Here is a 24,085-nt window from a genome sequence, read left to right on the forward strand (position 1 = left end):
AAAAAAAAAAAAAAAAAAAAAAAAAAAAAGCAAGCAATATTGTTAAAATTGGTGCAATACGATGGAGGTGCCACTGATGAGTAGAGCGGTGTTTTCAAATTCTAGATACTCAATGTATTCAAGAAAATATGCGAGATCAAAATTTCCAGTTGAAGTCAAACCCTTGCGTTTCTGGGGTGGCTCGCCCACTTTGGTCCGGGACTACGGGTAACTTTGTCCCCCACTTAACGAATAACCCAGTTCGTCCCATATTTAAACTTTGTCCATCGGTAATCGGTAGTCAACTCCCTGAGCAAAAGAAGAACATTAGATGAAGGCTGTACAAGGCGAAGAGTTCGAAAGACATACACATATTTCGCATGCATTTACTGTAAAATAGAAAAGAAAAATCCATCTACCGTAGTTAACTGGAAATATTGTTGTGGCATTGCGACAAGACGGAAAGTTACACTCTGAAAATCCCGGCATGAACAAAAAAAAACAAAGGGTACGTCCAATGTGGCCCTCAGCCCGAGTGAGATTTCCTAGTTCGGTTTGCGGATCATGTTGGCCGATCAGAGGAGAGAGAAAAAATAAATTTAATCGAACTGTCAAGCTGTGATAGATAGCATGAAAAAAAATCATGTTGAAGAGAAAGCTCGGGCAGAAAAGATCTTCGCCGGATCAGTTGTCGAACCGATGGTTGTGTCAAACCCTTGTCAATCGGTTAGGAACCCCATTTTCCAAGAATGATCGCACATCAGTGGTTGGTTGATTGTGGACTCATGGTCGGTCGAGGCCTAGTTCCATCTCGCTTGTCGTCATCAAGTTTGTCCGTCACGCCAGGACAGAGCCTTTGAGAGCCTTGGGGCCAAGCTTGGGGGTTGAATACAGATATTTTAAAATCCAGTTGTTCCCACCTTTTCTGCCAGTTGATTAATTACTGAATCTCCCCGCTGATCAACGAGTTTCTTTTTTTGGGTCAAAAGTTGAGACGAAGTATTTTAGCGTCCATCTCCCACTGTAAAGCAGCCACTACACTGTGAAACAAAAGCCACTACAGATTTTTACTATACTGTACTTACAGTACGGTGCAAAAACGCAATGGCGCTACGAGCCGCCGCCCTATTCCTGCTCGCGACAACACCGGTGCACAGTGCCCTCGTCCCACCAACAAAGATCGGCGGCGTCAAGTTTCCTTCGCTGCTGGACGCGAGCATAGACGATCTCGCACAGGGCCTGCAGGACGGGCTTTTCACATCGGTAGACCTTGTCAATGCCTACCTGACTCGAATCGACGACGTTGATGAATATTTCAAGTCTGTCACCGAAATAAATCCAGATGCACTTTTGATAGCCGCCCAACAAGATGCAGCTCGAGAGAAGGGCGAGGTCAAGGGGCCATTGCATGGAATCCCCATCCTCGTCAAAAACAACATCGCCACGGCAGACAAGATGAACAACACTGCCGGGTCGACGATACTATTGGGCGCCAAAGTACCTAGGGATAGCTTTGTTGTAAAAAGGTTGAGGCAGGCTGGTGCCATCATCCTCGGCAAGGCAAACCTCAGTCAATGGGCCAATTATCGTGGCAGTTATCTCGCCAGCGGATGGAGCTCTCATGGAGGTCAATGCCTCGGTGCATACGTTCCTGAACAGGAACCGAGTGGAAGTTCGAGCGGAAGCGCTGTGGCGGCGGCGCTGGGGTTGGCTGCTGGGACTTTGGGGACCGAAACGGACGGGTCCATCATCTCTCCATCGGCATACAACAGCATCGTTGGCATCAAGACGACTGTTGGGTTGACGTCGCGCGACTTGGTCATTCCCATCAGCGAGCATCAGGATACCGTAGGTCCAATGACGAGGACGGTCAAGGACGCTGCGATCCTCCTGCAGGCGATTGCTGGCGTCGACTTCAACGACAACTACACGTCGGCCATACCGGGCCCAGTTCCCAACTACGTGGCAGCCTGCGACAAAGGGAAACTCAAGGGTGCGAGGATTGGATTACCGACAAATTTGTTGGAGTATATTTCTGGCCAGGGCTACGGGGCCGAGCTCGAAGCCTTCTACGCCGCCTTGAAAGTTATCCGTCACGCCGGGGCTGAGATTGTCGACGAGGCCAACTTTACAAGGATGAATGACTTGATTAATTCCAACAATGAAGCAATCGTCATGGACACGGACTTTATATCCAACATTGCCACATACCTCTCCCAGCTTTCCACCAACCCTAATGACATTACCAACCTCTACCAGATCCGCGGACACACTCAGAGTTCGGCCGTGGAGGAATGGCCACGCAGGGACACTTCGATTTGGGACAATGCTCTCGATCGAGGCTTTAACAACACTGACATCAGGGCATGGGAGGCATATCAGTGGAACCTGGAAGTCGGGACAGAGGGCGGCGTCATTGGGGCTCTTGACAGACACAACCTGGACGCCATTGTACTACCGACTTCGTGGGCCTATCGCTGGTGTGCCATCATTGGCTGTCCTGTCATTACCGTGCCGCTGGGGTTTTACCCAGAAGACCAGAAGGTGTTGTATAATCCTGGGGGGCTTGTTGAATACGGGCCTGGTATACCGTAAGTCTTGATCTCTAGTGGTTTCTTTATCAAGCAATGTTGCTTTACATTTTGACTAACACAATGCGCATCTAGATTCGGGTTTGCCTTTTTGGGTAGACACTTTACTGAAGAAAAGCTCATCGGTATGGCGTACGCCTTTGAGCAATTAACAAACATCCGCGATAAGCGGCCGCCTTTTATAGTTCCCAAGCACGACATACATGACTTTGCAGGGAAGGGAATTATTATGGACATGTGGAGCCAAGATATGACGGATTTATGAGTATTTTATACCCCTTAATTATTAATATTAACTATGAGCGTTCACACATCGTCCCCCCTCCCTCCTCATCAAAAAACATCCCCTGAATTAGTGCGTGCAATAACCTCACAGCTTTTCTTTCCATTCGTCCAACCACACCTCAACAAAGTTGACCATCTGCATCTGCGTTCCCGATACGCTCAGAGGTGGAAAGTATCCCGGAACCGTCTCGTTGGGGAACACTCCGTTCTCGTCCCAGTGGTGCACTGCCTTGGGCATCAAGAACACGGGCTGGTCGAGCGTAGAGTTGCGCACCGTCTGCCCGATGGCATTGACACCGGCGGCCCTCCAAGGATCCCACTCGCCGTCGACAAAGGCCAGGCGTGGGTAGCTAATGTCAAAGCCACCGTACTTGTTGATGTTGGCAACGTCGGCCTCTCCCGTCAGGTTAAAGGCCTCTCTACAGGTGATGGTGCAGTACTCGAGGTCGATCATGCGAGAGATGAGCGGGAGCTGGTCCTCGGGCACCCCCGATCCAGTCTGCAGGTAACCCCACTCGGTGCAGACCTGGTACTGCCACAGCCGCCACGTGTCCTTGAGGGTGGCGCTCTGGTACGAGGTAGAGTTGTAGCTGTCAAAGCAGGTCGACTTGTCTTGGGCCGTGCACCGCGAGACGGTCGTCAGGTTGACGTAGCCAATGTAGTTGAGCATGCGGGTCTCGAGCACGTCCAGCTCGTCTCCGTACCCGCCCTCGGTGATGATCTCGCGGACCGCGTCCCGCTTGTCCGTCGTGGCGGGGTAGATGACTTCGTCGGACGAGACGTTGCGGCAGTACTGGAAGAAGCTGTCGGTGCTGCTGCTGGTGGCCGGGTCCCAGTTGTAGCTCTGCAGGCCGTAGATGCCGCCGTTGATGGCGCTGGCAAAGTCCGGGTTCTCCTTGACGAACTCGAGGCCAAATGCGGCCTTGACCTTTTGTGAAATGGTGTCATTCCCTGCCTTGCCCAGGAGGAGGGTGTCGATGACATGGGTCAACTTTTGCGTCGTCTCGACGCACTCGGTTGGGCCGTAGGTTGTGGCCGCCTCAAAGTACTTCCAGTAGTCCCAGATGGCCTCGGGGACGCCAGACGATGAGATGGCTCCCCAAAAGACCTCGGGGTATACCTTGCGCAGGAAGGCGACAAAAGCACCGGCGTAGGAACCACCGTATGCGATCCAGGGGGTGACTGCAGGGCTGAGGTCGTAGTCCTCCAGGCCCTTGAACTTGACATTCTGTGCAAAGTAGGCCGTGTCTGCAAGGGCCTGCTCTGTGGTCAAGAAACGGAGATTCTCGGTGCTCAAGTCAGGAGTTGGAACGCTGGTGCCGTAGTATCGGTGCTCGAGAATAACTCCTACTCCACCGAGTGCCTTGGCCATGATGTAGACGATACCCTTTTGCAAAAAGGGCAGCCTGCCGACGCCGCTGGTCTCACCGGCGCTGAGCACAATCACAGGACCACCGGGTTTGTAGAACTGCGCATCGAACCAGTACCTGAGAGGAAAAGTTCCGTTGCTGTGAGGCTCGTACTTGGTGTCATTGTGGTAGTGGTCGATGGGTACAGACAGGTTGTACTCGGGGTATCGGGTAGTCAGGGGGATACCCGAGCTTTGTCGACGTGCAATTTGAGACTGGGATGGTTTAGCACCTGAAACAAAAGCAGTAGAGAGCCAATTGAGTTCATACCTCATGTGTTCGCTCATAACGATCGATTGGAGATTCCGGAAACCTCTCCAGCGCATTCGACACAGAAACCAGTGCCACAAGGGCGGTGGCTATTTTACCGAGAGAAATCATGGCGACTGATCCTACGAAAGCTGCACCAGAGAAGAACATTGGTAAAGACAGACAGGCCACGAACTGGACCTTTATTTACCATTTTCTTTTCAACAGCGGATGGTACGATTTCCATTTCTTCGGTACCCCTCACGGCAAAAAAAATAAAATGACGCCAGTATTGACCATCACCTACCGGATTTTGATTACCAGGATATAAGTCGAGTTACATTTCCAATCATCACGCATGCGGACTAGTCCAAAGATGGAAGGTCGGGAAATTCGGCCCATGGTTGCATCCGCAAACGGATCCATTTGAAGCAAGGGACCATCTCATGACGCATGCCGATAACGACTCGCCTGCCCGTTGAGCTATTGGACGTACCAGTTTTAAGTTTCGAGGGCCTGAGATCGACATGAAAACTTTGCAAAAGCTTATTGTGTGAATAACAGCCTATCGTGCTGAATAAAATAAGTCTATTGAAACTGACCAACACCAAAGGAAACCAAGCCGCGAACATGTCAGCTACGAACAGTCAATATTTGAATCACTCATTCCTGACTGTCCAAGACACCCCTTATAAACTCCTCCACCTTGGTGAATTTGTAATTGGGCAACAGCTTGTTCCACTCATCCGATGCTGCAAACACTTCGGCCTTGATGGCCATGGCAAACCGTGTGACGGTAAAGTCTTTCTCAGCATCGGTCATATCCTTGGGGACCGAGGGATGGTCTGGCAAAGGTCTCCACGAAGTTTTGAGAATTCCTGCCTCCAGGTCCTTCGTATCGAGCTTGTCCACATGGAATGGACCTGATGATGCTTTCTGTTAGTTGCATTTTTGGTACAAGTCAATTGAAGTGAGAGGAAATCGGACTTGCCGTAAATACGCTCTCCGAGAGCAAGCAGCTCTCCCAAGGTAATATCCTCGCCACGGATACCACCAACGACCGGCCACTCTCCCACATACTCGACCGCAAGGGTCATAACCGTGGCGAGGTCGCGTACGGTAGTCATGGTCAAGCGAGCGTTCTCACTTCCCTCGGCGATGATGATCCGACGGTTGTGAAAGTCTAGATTCATCTCAAACGCCTTGACATGCTTGCTAGTCTGGTGTGGATAGACGAGGTAGTTGGTGAAGATGCCGGGCTGGAAAAGGCAGTACTCGATAACTTTTTTGTCCTTGTTCACCTCCTTGAGGTATTCCCGCATAGCCTTCTTGTACTGATACCAAGGCACGGGGTCGAGGTTCCAACCAAGCCACTCGCTGGGAGCAAAGCGTTTGACTCCAGCCTGGATGGAAGCATCGACGAGGTTCCGCTGCTCGTCACTCTTCGGAGTGCCACCTGTCATGCCGGTCGCTGAGATGACAAACGAAAGGACGGTATGGACGCCTTTGAGGAGGGAAGTGAGCTGTGAGACGTCGTGGTAGTCGGCATGGACCCAAGTCACGCCATCTTGGGCGGGTTCAGTGCCGTCGGGGAACTTGACAGTTGTTAACGGTTGATGGAGAAGGCTAGAGATATTGTTTTTTGCATGTATGAATATCATACCTGGCGAGTAAGAAGAAGTATTTCATGCTTCTTGGTGGCCGCAAGGGCATCTGCAATCTCCTGACCAACTCCTGAACAACAGTTAGTAGATGTGACCAACTGGAGGCAGGGAATTCGTACCGCTCGACCCGCCGGCGATGGCAATTTTGACCATTTTGGAAATCTTAGAAAGCAAAGTATTAGGTAGTGCGGACTTTTGCTTTGTTTACTGCTTTATTTTGTTTGCTGCTTGCTGTTCTGAGTTGTCTAAGGTACCTATCCAAGGTGGTCGTGGATGCTGGTCTTATACTGGACAGTCTGTTTCAAGGGTTAGGGCTAAATACCGCTTGTTCAGTTCGTCCGCCGCATACGGCGGAACAAGCTTACGCTGACCAATGCTGATGCTTACATATGGCTCATTCCGCCGCATTCAACCGCCGAAAGCTAGGTTTAATTCGGTCAACACACCTTGAAAAGTTCCTCCGCCGTCCTTCGGTGATATCCAGCAGCCATGGCAACTCTATCCGGATCACAGGAGTCAAATGTGACGCCGCTAGTCAAACGGCGCAAGATCAGAAAAGGAACACAGAGCTGCTGGGAATGCAAGCGGCGGAAGATGCGCTGCACTTTCGACAATTCTGGCGCCGGGTGCGTTGCGTGTCAGCGACGGGGAAGTGCCTGTATCGGTCAGGATCTCCCCGAAGAGCCCGTAGGGGTATCCATGGCTGCCAGATTGAAGCAGATGGAGGCATCCATTGAAGCCCTTGCCCAGGTCATGTCGCCTGCCGTGACTCCGGATGCGACACTGACACCTCAGCCTGCACGCACGAAAACAACACAGCCGACGATAGATTCTGTTCATCTGGAATTATTCGAGACCACACCCGAGCTTACGCAGTTGTCGCGTCAGCTTGTGTCGGCTTGGCCTACCGGTGAAGCCCTTGCAGAGATCTTGGCTCTCCCCGTCTCAGCAGGACCACTACTCCACGCTGCCCTGGCATGTACACCACCTTCCAGCGCATACTACCAAGCAAAATTGTCATCCTCAACACGCGATATACTTCAAACCCCAGAGGAAACATGGCACCCAATCACTATCGCTCGGAGCCTTCTCATTCTGGCCATATTTCTAGACTGTGGGCCATCACCCCGGTTTGATCACACCAAGGTTCGCGCTCTCAAGGCCGCACAGAGCTGCATATCTGGCGACACCGACTTGTTGGGTTCTATTGAGGGAATAGAATGCATCTTTCTACTGAGCCAGAGTGAAAACATATCTGGAAACCTACGTCGGTCTTGGTTGTCAAACAAAAGGGCCATGGCATTGGCTCAAATGATGGGTCTTGATCGATGCAAAATAGGCCAACCAGTCAAACAAAGCATTAAATTCGTCCACGGTGACACTCATAACCGAGTTGATCTCGAATACATTTGGTTCCGTATTGTGATGTCGGACCGCTACCTCTGCCTCATGCTCAATCTACCACCAGGAACAACCGACAACCGCTTCGCCTCCCCCGAAGCTCTAGCCACCTGCATTCCTATCGAAAGACTTGAGCGTCTTGAATGTGCCGCTGCAGGGCTAATGCTTCAGCGTGAGACCTGCACAGAATCCATGGCGACCACCATTGAGGTCGACAAGATGTTACAACAAGCGGCGGCCTGTATGCCCACTCAGTGGTGGCTAATACCGACTCAAAAAGGTGAAGCCCTTACATATCAAGATCGAATAAAGGTTATGTACCAGTTTACGCACTATTATCTCCTAGGTCAAGCCCATTTGCCCTACCTTTTGAGTACATCGACAGACAGCAGACATATCTGCAGCAAAATCACCGCCGTGAATGCGAGCAGGGAGGTGCTATCCCGTTTTGTGGCCTTTGACGAGCATGATGCTTCCCACCACTGTCATGGAATAGGTTTCCTGACATTTACCGCCATAACGGCACTGTGTGTGGCCCATATTGATGTTCGACGACAACCAGCATCAAAATCCTCATTCGGTTTCCTCTCCCATCAGCGACCTGGTGACAGAGGCTTGATGGAACGGGCGGTTGATAGGATAAGAGGGTCTGAAAGACCCCTAGCCATAAAAACAGTCGAGATTCTTGAGAAGCTGCTTGCCATCGAGGCATACTCGGCTGGAGGAACGAGATATAGCGCCAATTCCAATCCACACTCGGACGAGGAAGAAGAATGCAGTGGAAATGTCAATGGCGGCATGGATGACAGACTTCGCATTCATATTCCATACCTTGGGACAGTCGAAATACGAAGAGCGCTGGACTTGGAGCAGCTTCCAGGAATAGAAACAGGCAATCAAGGAACGGAACCTGGCAACATGAGTGGCCAAACACCCGCCGGGTTAAATTGGACCCAGTGGTCAGACACTACGTTGCTGGATAGCGTCGCTGGCACGGCAAACGACCATTCACAGAACATTCTTCCAAGCTTGGCAGCCGGGGTTGAAGATTGGGCAATGCAAGGTGTAGACATGGCCTTGTTCGATCGCCTCATCCGTGGCGTAGAGGATCCAGCCTCGCAAGTTTCGTCGTGGCTGCATCTTCAGGAGGACAACTCGATTTGACAGCATCGCGTCTACTATATTTTTTTTTTCTTTTACCACTGCCTCAACTCTTCGGATATTTCTTGATCCCGTCGGACCGCGGGTTTATTCCACCAGGAAAATTGCCATGTCTGTGCCGTTTACTATGCTTGGTAGTCTGGAAGTGGCTGAGTCTAGCCTGTTGGGGTGAGACTGCTGGCACTAACCGGTATCCGATGCCTCACGCCCCTTCGTCATTTTCTTCACGTCGGAATCGCTCGTATTCCACAATGTTCGTGTCAAGAAGAGCTTTTCCATGTACTAAATTCGGAAAATCCAGCACTATCGTCTTGGCAGGTTGGTTACAGAGAAGTTTATGTGGCGCACGGACTAGGGGATACGATCAAAGGGATCCAGGGGCCATCATGCCATGGGCTCCGCGCTAAAGAAAATGGGTGCAAATCGATCTCTAATCCCGAATAAGGTGCTAGATAGGGTGCTGATGGTATGTGGCTTCAGCCTAGCAGATTTTAAGCTGTAGTACAGAGATCCTTTTCACGGTATGCCAGCAAAACATCAAAACCCAAGAATATATAAAGAGGCATGATGTTGCCAACAACTGTCCACATGTTTATATCTACCAACCCACTCTCTTAATCACAACGGTCTCTTGACTACCTACACACTCGCTAAATTCTCCTACTGTTCCTACATACCAACTGATACACATTCGTTAGATTTTTTTTCCAATCTCTAATCCACCGCAAACATGCGTCAGTCATTCGCTACCTTGAGCATCATCCTGGCCCTGGCCAGCCAAGTCATCGCCAAGCCCGCCCCCTCTGGCGATGGCGCCTGTGGACCTGCTGCCGGCGGATCCAGCTGCCAGCTCTCCCTCTTTGGCAACTGCTGCTCTCGCTACGGCTACTGTGGAAGCGTGAGTTGATATAGCCCAAAGCATTGCCCGCGAGAATATGTAGCATACTAACAAAACATCCACTAGACTGACGTCTACTGCGGAGCTGGGTGTCAATCAGGATATGGCGTCTGCAACAGCAGCAACGCTCCCGCGGGAATGAAGGTCAGCGAGGATGCCACTTGCGGCTCCGGCGTCACCTGCGTCGGCTCCGGGTTTGGTGACTGCTGCAGCGCAAGCGGCTGGTGTGGTAGCACCGCCGACTACTGCGCGGCTGGCTGCCAGTCTGCCTTTGGCACCTGCACCAGCTCCTCGAGCTCGGTTGCCCCTGGCCCTGCGGCTTCCAGCTCGGCTACTTCTAGCCCCTCAGGCACCGCCTCTGCCACTGTCGCTGCCTCGTCGGCAGCTGCCACCAGCACCTCAACCACTACCAGGACCTATGTCCAGCGCCACCTGGCCACGTCGGCCCCGGCGTACAACTACAAATCTTTCACCTCGTACTACGAGCTTGACAACCCTGCCGCGGGCGCCGATGGCATGTACGACGAAGCCGTCGCCGGCTGCAAGGCCAAGTGTGACTCGACCCCGACTTGCAAGGTGTACTTCTTTCAGAAGATGAACAGCAGCTTCAAGGGTGCCACCTCGGGTCGCTGCTTCATCGACGACAAGGCTTGGCAGCCCACTGAGCTCCAAGAGATCGGTACCATGCAGTTCAGCATTGGCTATGAGCTCGTCTAGATAATGAGGATGATCTGAGGAAGGACGGGAACCACACGATTGGGCTCTGTCGTTTTCTATTCAACCTTGGCTTTAAATGTTTATGATATTTGGAGAGTTTTCTACCTTGAGTTGTTATTAGATAGACAAGAGACTAATACAAAGTTTCTCTTCCAAGGCAATCGTCGAAATATCTTTCCAAAATCTTATATTAACATCGGAAACCTGCTCTGCGTACGGAGAGTTCATCAGTAAAGCCAATCGTAAGCACTTCTGTGGTGAGAGCATTTTCTGGACTGGTGATAGTGATCGTGCCGGTCTATCAAGGCTAAGTCGTGCTACTATCAGCGTTGCCATTTATCACTTACAGTTAAAATTTACTATTAATACATTTTAAATAAGGTAACAAGTAAAACGCAAACAAACTGCAAACCGCTTTGCAAAGCCAGTAAGAAGCCCCTTTGTCCTCTCTCCACAGCGATTTTTAATATTAAATAGCCCAAGTAATGGCGTACGTTGAACAGCCCTCATCAAAGTTTAATTAAGCCGCAGGCTGCTGTGAAGCCAGTCTATCATGCCCGAGAGTCGTCACTCATCGCCAGGACTTTTCTCCGTCTTCCCGTAGCGCTTTAACATTTTTGATACTAAACTTACCAGCCTACACGTTGTCCTTGACTGAAAGTCTGCACTTTTCGTCGAGGGGGATTGATATGTTTTGCCGTCCCCCTTATTGTAGATTCGTCCATTGAGTCTTTTAGTCCTACAGCATATTGATGCTGCCTGTAAGGTCCCGGCTTGTCGATATGTCCGCCAAATGGGTTAAAGTTAGAACAGCAGAGGTGGAGGGCGCACGAGAGTGAGCGCCTGGTACACATTAAAGAACAACATCACTACTGGCTGGCTAGCTTTACCTGTGAACTAATTAGCAGCAGCCAATTTATTATCCATCTCGGACTCGAAAGCTTCTCCCTAGTCATCTACCCCGGCTACCTCAGACGTCCAATTGCCTCGATCGTAAACTTACAAGTCGAAACTCTGCCCCACCAGTTTCTCCGTCATGATCCATAGCCTCTTCGCCTTCTCGCCATCAAGTGCATACTCTCGCGGCGTCCCCACCTTGCAGTTCTGTATGTACGACCCGCTGTGGGCCGCGAGCTCGGGGTCCAGGGCAGCCGCAAGCCCGGACGAGCAGCCCTGGGACGAGTTCTTGTATGGGAGGTCGAGGGTAAACGGAAGCCCCGTGTTTCTTTTCGAGATTGCATCACCCTCCTCGAGCTTTTCCTCCGGGACGTGTTGGAAGAGGCCAGTGCCTGCAATGGTTCCGGGGTGAACTGCAAACTCATGTTAGAGCGAGCCTCGGGGATTTCTGGTGAGAATGTTATCCTACAAATAGAGTTAAGGGCGGGGTGAAAACAAACTCACCAGCCAGAGACACGATACCGCGATCCTTCAGTCTACGAGCCAACTCGACGGTGAACAGGATGTTTGCAGTCTTGGATTGCCCATACCCGCTCCATCCGTGGTAATCCTTGCCATTGCCAAAGGTCGGGTCGGTCCACCAGACGTCGGATAGCTGATGTCCGTGGCTGGTAATGTTAACGATGCGAGCACCCTCACCAGCGCCGAGGATCTTGGGCATCAGCAGGTTGGTGAGGAGGAAGTGTCCAATGTGGTTGGCGCTGAACTGCAGCTCGTTCCCCGTGTCGTCGGTGGTAAATTTCTCCACAAACATGATGCCGGCGCAGTTGATCACGATGTCAATCTTTGAGATTTTGCGGTCCTCAAGAATCGCGGCAGCCGCAGCTCGAACGCTCTCCTGGTTTGTAAGGTCCACTGGGACAAAGATGGCGCGGATGGAGGGGTCGATGGAGGCGATTTCCTCCATGACCGGCGCCACCTTGGCTTCCGAACGGGCAACGAGGATCAGTGCTTCGGGCGAGGCGCGAGCCAGACAAGTGGCCGTGTAGGCGCCCAGACCGTTGGTGCTGGTACCGGTGATGAGGAACGTGCGGCCTTTGATGTTGGAGGAGAAGGCTGAGACAACCTCCTCCGCCGTAGTTTCGCTGCCGAAAGTGGTCATGTTGAAAAGCCGTGGCGAGATTCTTTGCGAAAGATTAATTTTGAGGAGAATAGATGATGGGATAAAGGCGATTTATGTTTTTTTTTTGTTTCTTTTTATTCTCTCGCCATTCTTGGTTGGATCGTATCTTTTTATATACACGCATCGTGAGAGTTGATTTATCTGTAGGGCTTAGAAGCTTCTCGTCTAATCAACCAGACCGAAAAGGTTATGCAGAACTACGCAAGGACGCAGAGCCAGAACCGAATACTTTTGGAGGCTTTTGAATGTAAAGCCAAGCTTTAATTACGTAGGTCTCAAAAAGTATGCTTACGTTGAGACGCATCTCGTCTTGACAGTTAAAAAATGGTTGGTCGATACACCAGACGCAACGCGGCTAATCATGCAATGCAACAATTCTCATGCCCCCAACTCTTCACACCGTAACAGTGATACCTAAAGCGCTTAGTGCTTACATTTGAGCTTTTCAATTCAACCGTCTCACGGGGCTATTCCATTCGCTTAGAGGATAACAGGGTTAAATTGAGACCGAAATACAAAGGCGTTATGGGGCAGCGAACCAATCCAGAGCCCTGAGCTGTGTAGTCCGCGCCATCTGGCATGACGTCGTCGCGGCCGAAAGGGCCATTGCAGGGTCGAGGACTAACATTGATAGCCCGGCCGAGGGTCCTCGGCTCGCACAAGCATTTGGCTGTGAAAGCTGGTGGTCAGCGCCTGTACCGTGGCAAGCGCGGAGGGATGGGGGCTCCCTCCCTTCAGACCCGGGGATGGCAGTGAGATATCCCAGCAAGATTCTGGCGTGTTGGAGGCAAAAGCTGGCTCACAAAATATGGGAAAACGCGGTTCGTAAATGGCCACGGTTTCAGGTATTGAATTGGGGTTTTATTACTTTTGACGATCGCAGCCCAAGTTTGCCAGTTTCAGGCATAGACAGCCAAAGAAACAGTAGCTAGTCCAGAGAAATGGGTAGATGCTGCTTGTAAGGTTGTTATTTGACCAAAGATAAAGCTGCACAGCTTCACCCTTGCTCGTACAGCACAAAGACGATTTGTGATTGAAAGCAAATGATGTATATTTGGGATTCTAATTTGTACATTAAATTCAAAATATTTTTCCTGCATTCGCTCATCATCTTCAACACTCCTCCTTATGTTTTCTGTAATCTTCTGCCGTAGCTGGTGCAAGCCCTTCATAGTGGTTATCTTGGTGTGAAATCCAAACAATTCCATCAACTGGCCCTGAAACGGGTAGGAGCATATAGTTTTGATCGGAACCCGGATCGTGTTCGTGTAGTTTAACTCCCAGTTGAAGATTTTTATTGTTTTTCGTCCGGCCAAACTCATTAAGGAGCCCTGCGAGGAAATCTGCGGTATAAAAGGACGTAGCAACGTCACCAGTTGCCTCTTTGAACAATTTTCCTGTCATACCCGTATAGGCAAGATTTTGCATTTCGTGCTCGTCAAAAATGTGCTCAAGCCCTGGCATCTGATGCTGTAAGCTGTACACAAGCGCCCTAATTCCACAGAGATTCTCTTCACCCGATGTTGCTAGCTCCCAGAATCCATACGGAAACGCCTGCATATACTTCTTCTTTGCGGATGCGTCACGTTTATACAGGTTCCTGGTACCGGCGATGTTAACCTCTGCGTTGGCAGGGCTGACATAGGTGCTGCACGAGGTGCCGCCATCAATGGAGCCCGCGCATTTCTGGGTAGAGGCAATAGCGGCGAGGCCGAGGATGACGCAGGTTTTGAAAAGCATTTTGTCGTCGGTTGTGTACTTCGACCTTGCATACAAGAAAGCTGTAGTGGATGTAATCTGAAATATATATTAATTAAGCGGGGAGATGGGCCTGCTATATATGGACGACTATGAGTGCATAAGTTTATAATAGTAAAAATGAGTAAGAGAGATTAAGAGAAGCCATGGGTAGTTCTATGATTTAATGTGATATAAAGTTGGGTAATTGATCTTTTGGGTTATCATGCGTAAACAATTTTTAGAAATGACTCCTTTCGGCATTGATTAATTTTCCATCTATGCACTTCCAAAAATAGGAACATTTCCGGGATTCCCGTATTCCCTGGACATGCCAGGAATTTTCAAGCAACGCAATTACTCGGGACTATTTAGAGTAGAGTTAAATTAGGGACAGAATATTGAGCAGTCAAAGTCGGGCTGACGAGCAATCACTGTGCCACAATTTAACCCACCAAATATTACGTTAAATATGTACATATTGCGATGTTATTTTGATAGCAGTTCTAATAACATCTAACGCGAATCCCGAACCGCTAGCGCCTAATTACGATCGATAAATAATAAATTTAAAACCAGAATAAAGCTGTTTACAGTAGTCAGTTTGATAGTAATAATGGTGAATATTCATGGCTGATACCTGGCATTAACAACTTCACTATCCATTCCAAATGTCCGCTGGGTGGGTTGCGCATTGAGTCAAGGTGAGTGATCTTTAGGCAGAATTGAAGGTTGGAAAGTCTATCCCTAAGGATATATTGCGTCCAGATTTTAATATAAATGATCATGTTGAACTCGATGCAGACTTCCAGTTGTCATTTGTTACTCTAGTGGAACAAACTTTCGGTGTAGACAGTAGGGAAAAGGTGGCAGCAGAACGCAAGTCGCTCATTTTCACTCCCAATCAAAGCGGCTTCATTTATGCGTTTATGCCAGGTTGAAAATTTCAACCAGCCCCCGGCCCGGCTTCGTCCAAAGAAATTTGCCTGTCACTCTGCCAAACAGCGCGCGCCGAACAAAACATGGTACCTAGCATCTCTCCTGCTCTTGTAAATAGTCGCTTTATACCTTTTATCAACTTATCTAAAACGCACACGGGATAGAGAGGCCCATGGCTGAGTTGGCAGCAATCAGATGATTTTGTAACAAACTAGTCTAGACTAGTCAAGCACACAAAGAATTATTTATCTTCAGCACTCCTCACAAACTTGCTTCCTTTAGCAATTTCCCCACTCAAAACCTCCATACTCTTATTACCCATAATCTCCAAGACAGAGATGGCCGACCCGCATTCGCTGGCCAGATAGTTTCTAATTTCCATTGCCACGAGCGAGTCCACACCATAAACGTGGATGGGCTTGCCAATGTCAATGTCGGGCTCTGCAATCCGCATCGTTCGACTGATCCTCTTGACCAGCGCATCACATATGATGTGCGCCGCCGCCTCTTGGCTCTCGGCAAACTTGAGAGCGTTGGTGACGGACACGGCACCGTTTTGATCTGCCGCGTTCACCACGGCGCCCGACGCTCCGCTTGCCGACCGCATCTGTCTAAACAGCGGAGACTTGATGAAGGTAGGTTCGGGTAAGCCGCGCTCCTTGAACACAGACAGCGGCGCCAGGCCTACGCTGATCTGCGGCTGTCCCCAACGACTCGCGCGGTCAGCGTCGAGGTGGAATTCGACCAGGCTGAGGAATTCATCCTCGCGAATCCCGTCGTGCGCATAAAAGAACAGAGGATTCTTGTTCAGCGTCTCTTGGTTCTCGGCGACGAATCCCACGCTCATGACGTTGCACAGATCAATGCAAGTGGCCGCCAGCCCTCGGGCTCGCCGGTGGATGGCCAGGGCATCCTGGAACGTGTTCCCCGCGGCGTAGTTGGACTGACCCCTGTTGCCGACCAGACCTGCCATGCTGCCCAGCATGACGAAAAAGTCCAGGTCGGCCGGGAGGTGCCTGTGAAGGTTCCACGTCCCCTGCACCTTGGGGCCGAGGCACTCCTCCCACTGCGCGTGCGACATGAACTCGAACGCCGAGTCGCGCAGCTGCATCGCGCCCTGGACGCACCCTGCGATGCGGGGGAAGCCCTGCCGCCTCAGCTCGCCCAGCGCCTCCACCAGCTGCGACTCGTCGCTGACGTTGCATTTGATCGCCGTCGCCCGCACCCCCATCCTTGCAAGCTCCGAGAGCAGCTCGCGAGTCGTGCGGGCGTCGGCGCCACCGCGAGACATGAACACGAGGTTCTTGGCGCCCTGCGCCGGCCCGGCCATCCATTTGGCGATTGATCGCCCGAGTCCACCGGCGCCGCCGGGAAGCAGGTAGGTTGCGTCGGGCCTCAGGCGGGTTGGGGCGGGGGGTTTGGGGATGACCTTGACCACGTCCTCGGGGTGCGCGGCGAGGACGACCTTACCCATGTGTTTGCCTTGCTGCACGAGGCGGAAGGCGTCTTCGATCTCGCCAAAGCTGTAGATGTTGAGTGGCCTGCAGGCGTGTAGTTTTCCGCTGGCGTGAAGGTCGATGACGGAGCGCATCATGCGAGAGGTCAACGGACGCGCCAGTGTGGCTATCTGAGCGAGGTCGACGGCGGTAAAGGTGGCGCATCTGCCAAAGGGGAGCATGTCGATCTTGCTGTTGGCCATGATGTCGCGTTTACCAATTTCAATGAAGCGCCCAAACATGGCTATACAGTTGAAGGATGCCCGTAGAGCTTCACCCGAGAGGGAGTTGACGATGACATCAACACCCCTGCCCTCGGTCATACGCATGATGCCGTCTGCAAAGGACAAATCACGACTGCTAAAGATGTGATCCTCGGCAAGACCGTACTCATCTATCAATAGCTTTCTCTTCTCGCGTGATGACACTGTTGCGTAGACTTCGGCGCCCAAATGTTTGGCCAGTTGTATCACAGCTTGACCTGTACCACCTGCTGCCGCGTGGACGAGGATGGTCTCGCCGGCCTTGAGACGTGCCACCTCGTACAGACAAAAGTAGGCCGTCACGAACACGACGGGGATACTGGCTGCCTCTTCAAACGACATGCTATCAGGGATCTTTGCCAGGAGTTCTCGAGGCACCCTCGTACGTGTCTGGAGGCAGTTGTTGTCGCCATTCCACACAACGATGACACGGTCACCGACCTTGACGTCCGCCACCTCTGAGCCGACATGACTAACGACGCCGGCACCCTCGTATCCGAGGATGTTGTTTGCCAGCTCGCCCATGGCAACCATGACGTCGCGGAAGTTGAGACCGGCCGCTTTGATGTCTACCTGGACCTCTTTGCTTCCAAGGGCCTGCTGAGCGCCCGGCCAATCGATGAAATGCAGCTTGTCTAGGTTTCCCGGCCCAGAGGTGTGGAGCTTCAGGCTACGCTCGGGGTCAGCACCAAAGGCCTGCAGTTGAGGTTGGGGGACCGTTGTCCTTTGTGCAATGAACTTGTTTACTGGAGGAGCAGCGATGATCCGGGCGGTTTGCACGTAGCCACCATCGGGACCGGAATCCACCGGGCTGACGAGGTAGTCAGCATGGCGATCGGGCGATATGAAAGGTCCACCGAAATGGTGCTTGAAGACCTTGAGGACGTTGGAAACGACAAGCGAGGTCTCGGAGGAGGGGAGGTGCATCAGTAGCAAGTCCGAGCCGTCCAAATCTCTCTCCCAGCGGACGGTTCGCAAAAGTCCTGGTATCAGAGCCATGTGTGGGTTCTCGTGGGGATCAAGCGTAAGCCACAGAAGTCCTCCAGCAGTAGTCAACAGCTGGCGGAGGAGGGCGAATTCGGACTCGCTGAAAGATGAAGCAAGGAAGGGAGTGGTAGTCTCGATGGTAACAATGCAGCAGGTATTTTTGAGCTGGTGCTGGGCCAGATCGGTGAAAGGAACAACGTTAACGTCCAGTTTTGTCACCTCTGACAATGCAGAAGACACAGCCGCAGCCAAGGCCATGTCCTCGGGTTTCGTATGCGCAATCACAAAGACTCGGCGGATTACATCGTCTTCGTCCAGCTGCTGCTTGCTCGCTTCGTCCTCGGCAGGTCGCGTCGCTACAATCATGCTCTGTACGTGAAGCTCCTCCTTAGGTGAGTCTTTGATTTCCAGGACATTCTCAGAAAATCCAGCATTGCGCAAGACCTGCTCCCATCCTTTCCCGTCCAACAGCGGACCCCAGGGGCGGAAGTCCTCCTTGCCAGCCCACCAGCCTGCAAGCATACCAAAGACTAAGGGAGACTCGAGACACCAGATCTCGGTTGTCTCTTGGAGAAGGACTCTGCCGTTGGGTTTCAAGAGACTATTAACGCGGGACATGGTCTTGGTAATATCCGATGTGGCATGGAGACAGTTGGCTGCGATAATCAGGTCGTACGAGGCCAAGTCGAAGCCCTGCTCCTCGACGTCTCTATCAATATCCAACGTCCTGAACTCGATAACACCACCAGCCTTCCACTTGGCAAACTTGGTGGCAGCAGTTTCGAAAAATCCAGGGCTGATGTCTGTGTACGTATACTTGAGCAAGCGGGATTCTCCAACGATGCGTGTACCACTCGGACAGACAGCCTCGAGGATGCTAGTGGTAGTTCCACCAGTGCCAGCACCAATCTCTAGCACCTTGAGGTCTGCGCCGCGCTTGTGACTGAAAGCCCTTGCATATGCTCCCATCAGCGTATGGATCTTTTGTGTTCCTATAGCAACACGATAGACGCGCTCGAGCATATCATCCATGCCGAACAGCAAGTGTAGGCCATCCACGTCGCCGCGGAGGATGGGTACAATGTTGCGTCCCATTCTGCAGATCATCAGAGCTTCGGGATGCTCTGTGGCCTCATACTCGGCAATAAACCTGTCGCGAGCCGCAGCGTCTTCCATGACGGTCGACCACGAGGGATCCTGACGGAGAACCTTGTTGTTCTTGTAGTGGTTGGCGATTAGGCGCAGCCAGCTGAGATACTTTTGCAAATGATCCGGTAGCGCCTTTTCGTCTGCGAGCGGTCGAGCCTCGAGTTCTTTGTCGGCCTCGATGATCCAAATTGCGCATGCCAACTGCACGTCGCCGAGCTGCTTCACGGCGGCCTCTTCAAGTTTTGGCGTCTCCAGTGGCTGTAGAGCACGGCGGATGCAGGCTTCGGCCTCTCCGTTCGCCTCGAGGATGTCGATATCCGGCTTCCATTCCAAGTTGAAGGAGATTTCACGGTCGTTGCTGCCAGAGTCGCTCGACGCGGTGCTTTGCTGCAGGGGGACGGCCTCGATCCCACGCATCACAACCCTCACTGGCGTCTCGGCCCCGGCGTCGGTGCTCCAGGCTGTTATGTCTGCTTCAACCTTCTTGTGACCTATGCGACCGGCCGAGGCATGCACCTTGAGCTCCGCGCCAGGCTGGGCTTCAATGTCGGCGCTCACCCACACGCTACGCATGGCGACTGGCACCATGGGCTCCGTCAGACGCTCAGCCGAGGCCTGCAGGGCAAAGATGAATGATTGCAAGATGCTGTCGAAAACAGGAGGATGGATGACCGAAGGGGCGAGTGCATGTGCCGGCATCGCTCTGGCAATATCAGGGATGCGGATGGTGGTGAGCGACTGGCCGCGGGTCTTGTTGTCGCCGTTGGAGTTGTTGTGCATGCTGGCGACGTTGCGGAACAAAGGTCCGAAGCCGAGACCAATACGCTCGAGCTCGGCATACTTGCTGGGGAGAACCTCGGTCTGCGGCGCGGTGCAAGTGTGTGTGGCGGTTGATAGAAGCTCGCTGAAGTGCTGGCGACGTGCCTTTTCTTCACGCCCATCATCGATCACCCCCGTGGCGGTAGAGGCCTGCGTCTCGGCAGCGATCTGTCCACGACTGTGCTCCAACCATGTCTCGTCATGGGGACTGAACGACTTGACCTTCCACTCCCACCACAAACTGCTATCAGACTGCCGCGACTCGGTAACCCGCTTCATGCAGAACATGGTCTCGGTATGCTCATCCTCGCTGACCTGCAGCGCTCTCGAGATGCTCACATCGCGGAGGTTGAAACCCAGCGGCACCTCTCCCTTGTCGCTGTACAACTGACGCACGGCCTCGATGGCCATCACCAGGTACGTCACACCAGCGACCACGATACTATCCGTGACCTTGTGGTCCCGCAGCCACGGAACCTCGGACACGCACAGGTGGTTGCGCCAGCGAGGGGCGTCTGGATCCCAATCGCGGACCGGAGCGCCGAGGACGTCGTGGCGGGGATGTTTGCGGAATCGCCATGCCCGGCTGGTGCGGGACTCGAGCCACGAATACGTCTCCTTGGAATGGTGGAACGGGTACGGCGGCAAGTCCACCAGCATGGGCTGGTTCTCACCGACGTTGTTGACCTTTGGCAGGTCGATCGGCAGGCCCGCCGCAGCCAGCGTGCCAACTGCGTGTAGTGTAGTGGCGCAGGCGTGCTTCCCGCGGGTCAAAACCGAAACGTAACGGAGGTTCCTGTAGTTGGGGTCGTTGAGCACGGCATCTCGTGCAGCTGCCTGCAACGCGCCGTGCGGGCCGACCTCGACGAGATGCGAGACGGGAAGCTCGGCGCCGCCGCCCACCTTGAGCTGCTTTTTGGCGACGTTGGAGGTGCACAGAGCGACGAGCGCCTGGGAGAACCGAACAGGAGATACGAGGTTCTGTACCCAATAGGCCGGGTTTGTCATGTCGCTCGTAGCAATCATACCACCGGTGACCGATGAAGCTACCTGTACATCGGACGACGGAGTACCACTGAGAGTACCCATCAGCGAGCGGTAGTCGTCAGATACAGGTAGCATATGGTTCGAGTGGTACGCCTTGGGGACGCGCAGTTTCCGGGCAAAGAGCTTCTTGCTGCTTGCGATCTCGACCAGCGCGTCAACCTTGGCCTCGTCTCCTGAGATGGTGAGACTGTGGGGAGAGTTGTAGCAGGCAATAACCAGCTCTCCAGAGCCGAGCGTGTCATTGACCTCAGCAATGAGCGGAGCCACCTTATCGACGGTGCATCCGATGGCCATCATGGCGCCGCGCGTATTGTCGGCTGCTGGCTTTGCACTGACAACACCACGGTAGTATGCGACCTTCCACGCCGACTTGCGATCCAGAGCACCCGCCGCATAAGCCGCGCCAATCTCACCGCTCGAGTGTCCAACCACCCGCTTGGGTGCGAGGTTCCAGCTGGCCAGGAGATCGACCAAAGCCACCTGTAGCACGGTGCACAAAGTCTGCGAGTACAAAGGCTGGTCGATATTTGTGGTATGCGACTCGCGCTGCGTGAGCTCTTCCAGCACGCTGAAGCCGCCACCCAGCGTTTCGGCGATGAACTTGTCTGCCTCGGCGACGCTGGCGTGAAAGACGTCATACGCGAGCAGCTCTCTTCCCATGGCGAACCACTGCGCGCCTTGACCGGTGAAGATAAAGGCGGCGGCAGGCTTTGTGGCTTTACCGGGGCGGACAGCGTTGGTGGTGGTGGTGGAATCGGTGAGCGCGGCCAGCAGGGATGTGGCCGAATCGGCGGTGATGGCGAGACGCCAAGACAGGCGTGAGCGACGTTCCGAGAGCGTCATGGCGAGACTGGTGAGGTATGCGTCGTCTTTTTCGAGAGTTCCATCCTCGCCTGCTTGCTTTTGCAAGTGTTCTGCCAAGCTGGCGAGGATTCGTGAGATGCCGTCTTGATCATTAGCAGAGACCAAAAAGACCTTGTGAGATGAGGTCTTGGTGCTATGGCCATTGGGACTTTCAAGTACTCGTTTGCTTGATTTTGTGACGTGTAGGTGGCCCCTGTTACCCAATCCCAAATTGTGCAGGTAACTCTTCGCATCGTCCAACACAACGTGAGCGTTGGTGCCTCCAAACCCGAAACTGTTGATACTGGCTCGCCGAATCCCCAATGGTCCCGGTTCAAATGGTGTTGGAACCAGAGGTAGCTTGAGACCCCATCTTTCAACAGGTATCCTGGGGTTGATCTTCTCAAAGTTGGTGTTGGGTGGTATGACACCATTCTCCAACGCCAAGACCGTCTTGATAACCTGGGCCATTCCGGAAGCCGCCTCCAAATGACCAATGTTGGTCTTGACAGCGCCCACGTACAAAGGAGGCTTAGCTGCTGCCCCTGATCCACCGAGACCGCCACGTTGGAAAACAGAGGCAATGGCGCCGGCTTCAGTTGGATCTCCCGCAGGTGTGCCCGTAAAGTGTCCCTCTATGAAGCCGGTGTGATCTGTGTCGAGGTTATTGCGGGAGTAGACATCTCGTATGAGACATTCCTGAGCCGCCTTGTTAGGCAGTGTAATACCGCCTGTGCCGCGTCCATCCGAGTTGACACCTGTGCCTCTCAACACGGCGCGGATCACATTACCATCACGGATGGCGGCCCACACGGGTTTGAGGATTATGGTTCCCACTCCTTCACCACGGCCGTAGCCATTGGCGCGCGAGTCTAGCGAATAGCATTTGCCATCGGGAGATACCATACCGAGACCACTGGCGCGGAACATGAATTCAGGTGACTCGATTATGTTGACACCGGTGATGATGGACTATAGTGAATGTTGGCATCAATGTCCTTTTCTCTGCGATTGGGCACTTTTTTTTGACCGTCCTATTGCTCAAATGTGTAAAGGGGTGAACGTACCATATCACTGAGTCCGGCTCGAAGGTCTTGGGCTCCTGTGTGCAACGCAACAATACTTCCCGAGCATGCAGTGTCGAGAGTAAAGCTGCTCCCTCGCAGGTCGTAAAACCAGCTTACTCTCGCCGCGAGGATTGCCGCACTGGTACCGATCGGCTTGTACTTGACAGACAAATCTGGATCTTCTTGCAGGATGGAGCGAACATCGTCGGTAAAGATGCCCGCAAACACGCTTGTCTTGCTACCTTTCATATCCTCGAGGCGGAGTCCTGCGCTCTCCATTGCCTCGTAGACGTTTTCCACTGTAGTTTTGTATGGTAAGCCTTTGTACGACATTGGATATCAGAACCTAACCCAGCACTTACTAACTACCCTCTGCTGTAGATCCATCGTTTCCGTCTCTGTACGAGGAATGTTGAAGAATGCCGCGTCGAACTGCTTGCCGTTCTGCTCCCCATCTCGCAAGAAATGCCCACCCTTGACAACGTTGCTCCCCGCGTGCTCTTGGGATGGGTGATAGTGTGCATCTTGATTCCATCTCGTTGCCGGTACCTCGGACCAGGCAGATTTGCCATCCATTAACAGGTCCCATAGTTTGGAGGGACTGGTGGCGTCGCCTGGGAAGCGACAAGCCATGCCGATAATGGCAATATCATCATTCAGACTTGGGACGGTGGAACCCATTGTGGCTTGTTGGAATAATATGCAGGAAAGGTAGAGGTAAAGGTAGATAGATGGGTAGATGAGGAGAAAGCAGTTGAGGGCAGTTTCCTGAGCTGGGCGAGAATGGATAGCTTGGACTTGTTGAAAGGCTCAAGGCTATGGCTATCCACTTGCTGAGAATTTACATGGCATTAAGTCCTACAAGAATGTTGCAAGATGAGATGTTGTCAAATGTAATCATCCCCCTATTATTAGAGTTACGGGTTCAACCTAGAATTCATTGGCAAATATCACGACAAATACAATCAACCATAATCTTTCTCCGGAAACCAGAATCAAGGATCATTTCGGAGGGATCAAAGTCCACATTGAATGCACCCGCTCCACCAAAATCAAGGTCATTCGGGTTACATTGTATTCTTATTTCCCCAATTAGATTAACCCTTGCAAATCCCGATCACTCGCTTGGAACGTGCATTTATTGCCCCAGTGATTGCCCCAGCGAGTGACCCAGTAAGCCCCTGACAGTCCTTAGCAGTACCACTTTTACCTCCTTTCCCCCATGGAGTCTGAGCTCAGGTAGCACTGTTCTCAACGTAGCCGTCTCAGTGGGGCATGTGTAAAAATGCAAGTCTCATAGGCAC

General features: G+C 52.4%; 10 protein-coding genes across 10 annotated transcripts; 3 read left to right on the forward strand and 7 right to left on the reverse strand.

Moving 5' to 3' along the window:
- Positions 1–130: 130 nt before the first annotated feature.
- PgNI_02846 (uncharacterized protein) lies at positions 131–609 on the reverse strand (the record flags this gene model as incomplete). The annotated part of the gene is made up of 2 exons (XM_031122903.1): positions 131–288; positions 349–609. Coding segments are annotated over 2 exons (297 nt in total), but the record flags the coding sequence as incomplete, so codon positions are not given.
- A 474-nt stretch (positions 610–1,083) lies between these two features.
- On the forward strand, positions 1,084–2,849 carry PgNI_02847 (uncharacterized protein; the record flags this gene model as incomplete). The annotated part of the gene is made up of 2 exons (XM_031122904.1): positions 1,084–2,570; positions 2,646–2,849. The coding sequence occupies 2 exons, from the start codon at positions 1,084–1,086 to the stop codon at positions 2,833–2,835; spliced, it is 1,677 nt and encodes a 558-aa protein (XP_030984214.1). The 3' UTR covers positions 2,836–2,849.
- PgNI_02848 (uncharacterized protein) lies at positions 1,105–1,802 on the reverse strand (the record flags this gene model as incomplete). The annotated part of the gene is made up of 2 exons (XM_031122905.1): positions 1,105–1,444; positions 1,627–1,802. The coding sequence occupies 2 exons, from the start codon at positions 1,800–1,802 to the stop codon at positions 1,105–1,107; spliced, it is 516 nt and encodes a 171-aa protein (XP_030984217.1).
- On the reverse strand, positions 2,850–4,651 carry PgNI_02849 (uncharacterized protein). Its single transcript, XM_031122906.1, has 2 exons — positions 4,535–4,651; positions 2,850–4,479 (listed from the first exon to the last, which is right to left on the reverse strand). Exons 1-2 carry the CDS (start codon positions 4,643–4,645, stop codon positions 2,941–2,943), a joined length of 1,650 nt encoding a protein of 549 aa, XP_030984216.1. The 5' UTR covers positions 4,646–4,651; the 3' UTR covers positions 2,850–2,940.
- Positions 4,652–5,176: 525 nt separating this feature from the next.
- Positions 5,177–6,330, reverse strand: PgNI_02850 (uncharacterized protein; the record flags this gene model as incomplete). Its single annotated transcript, XM_031122907.1, has 4 exons — positions 5,177–5,436; positions 5,472–6,108; positions 6,177–6,247; positions 6,297–6,330. 4 exons carry the CDS (start codon positions 6,328–6,330, stop codon positions 5,177–5,179), a joined length of 1,002 nt encoding a protein of 333 aa, XP_030985429.1.
- Positions 6,331–6,666: 336 nt separating this feature from the next.
- On the forward strand, positions 6,667–8,742 carry PgNI_02851 (uncharacterized protein; the record flags this gene model as incomplete). The annotated part of the gene is made up of 1 exon (XM_031122908.1): positions 6,667–8,742. One exon carries the CDS (start codon positions 6,667–6,669, stop codon positions 8,740–8,742), a length of 2,076 nt encoding a protein of 691 aa, XP_030985430.1.
- A 727-nt stretch (positions 8,743–9,469) lies between these two features.
- PgNI_02852 (uncharacterized protein) lies at positions 9,470–10,354 on the forward strand (the record flags this gene model as incomplete). The annotated part of the gene is made up of 2 exons (XM_031122909.1): positions 9,470–9,637; positions 9,704–10,354. 2 exons carry the CDS (start codon positions 9,470–9,472, stop codon positions 10,352–10,354), a joined length of 819 nt encoding a protein of 272 aa, XP_030985427.1.
- A 413-nt stretch (positions 10,355–10,767) lies between these two features.
- On the reverse strand, positions 10,768–12,612 carry PgNI_02853 (uncharacterized protein). Its single transcript, XM_031122910.1, has 2 exons — positions 11,756–12,612; positions 10,768–11,664 (listed from the first exon to the last, which is right to left on the reverse strand). The coding sequence occupies exons 1-2, from the start codon at positions 12,411–12,413 to the stop codon at positions 11,354–11,356; spliced, it is 969 nt and encodes a 322-aa protein (XP_030985428.1). The 5' UTR covers positions 12,414–12,612; the 3' UTR covers positions 10,768–11,353.
- A 935-nt stretch (positions 12,613–13,547) lies between these two features.
- PgNI_02854 (uncharacterized protein) lies at positions 13,548–14,174 on the reverse strand (the record flags this gene model as incomplete). Its single annotated transcript, XM_031122911.1, has 2 exons — positions 13,548–13,651; positions 13,841–14,174. The coding sequence occupies 2 exons, from the start codon at positions 14,172–14,174 to the stop codon at positions 13,548–13,550; spliced, it is 438 nt and encodes a 145-aa protein (XP_030985433.1).
- A 1,177-nt stretch (positions 14,175–15,351) lies between these two features.
- On the reverse strand, positions 15,352–23,462 carry PgNI_02855 (uncharacterized protein; the record flags this gene model as incomplete). Its single annotated transcript, XM_031122912.1, has 3 exons — positions 15,352–22,686; positions 22,782–23,080; positions 23,144–23,462. 3 exons carry the CDS (start codon positions 23,460–23,462, stop codon positions 15,352–15,354), a joined length of 7,953 nt encoding a protein of 2,650 aa, XP_030985434.1.
- Between the last annotated feature and the right edge of the window lie 623 nt (positions 23,463–24,085).

Source organism: Pyricularia grisea, assembly GCF_004355905.1.
Source record: "Pyricularia grisea strain NI907 chromosome Unknown Pyricularia_grisea_NI907_Scaffold_2, whole genome shotgun sequence".
Taxonomy (NCBI): Eukaryota; Fungi; Ascomycota; class Sordariomycetes; order Magnaporthales; family Pyriculariaceae; genus Pyricularia; species Pyricularia grisea.

Bases quoted from the DNA above. Each gene is read 5' to 3' on its own strand.
- PgNI_02849 (XM_031122906.1), bottom strand. From the start codon at position 4,645: ATGATTTCTCTCGGTAAAATAGCCACCGCCCTTGTGGCACTGGTTTCT. The intron at 4,480-4,534 runs GTATGAACTCAA...AAACCATCCCAG, and splicing joins GTTATGAGCGAACACATGAG to TCTCAAATTGCACGTCGACA.
- PgNI_02853 (XM_031122910.1), bottom strand. From the start codon at position 12,413: ATGACCACTTTCGGCAGCGAAACTACGGCGGAGGAGGTTGTCTCAGCC. The intron at 11,665-11,755 runs GTGAGTTTGTTT...ATGAGTTTGCAG, and splicing joins CGGTATCGTGTCTCTGGCTG to TTCACCCCGGAACCATTGCA.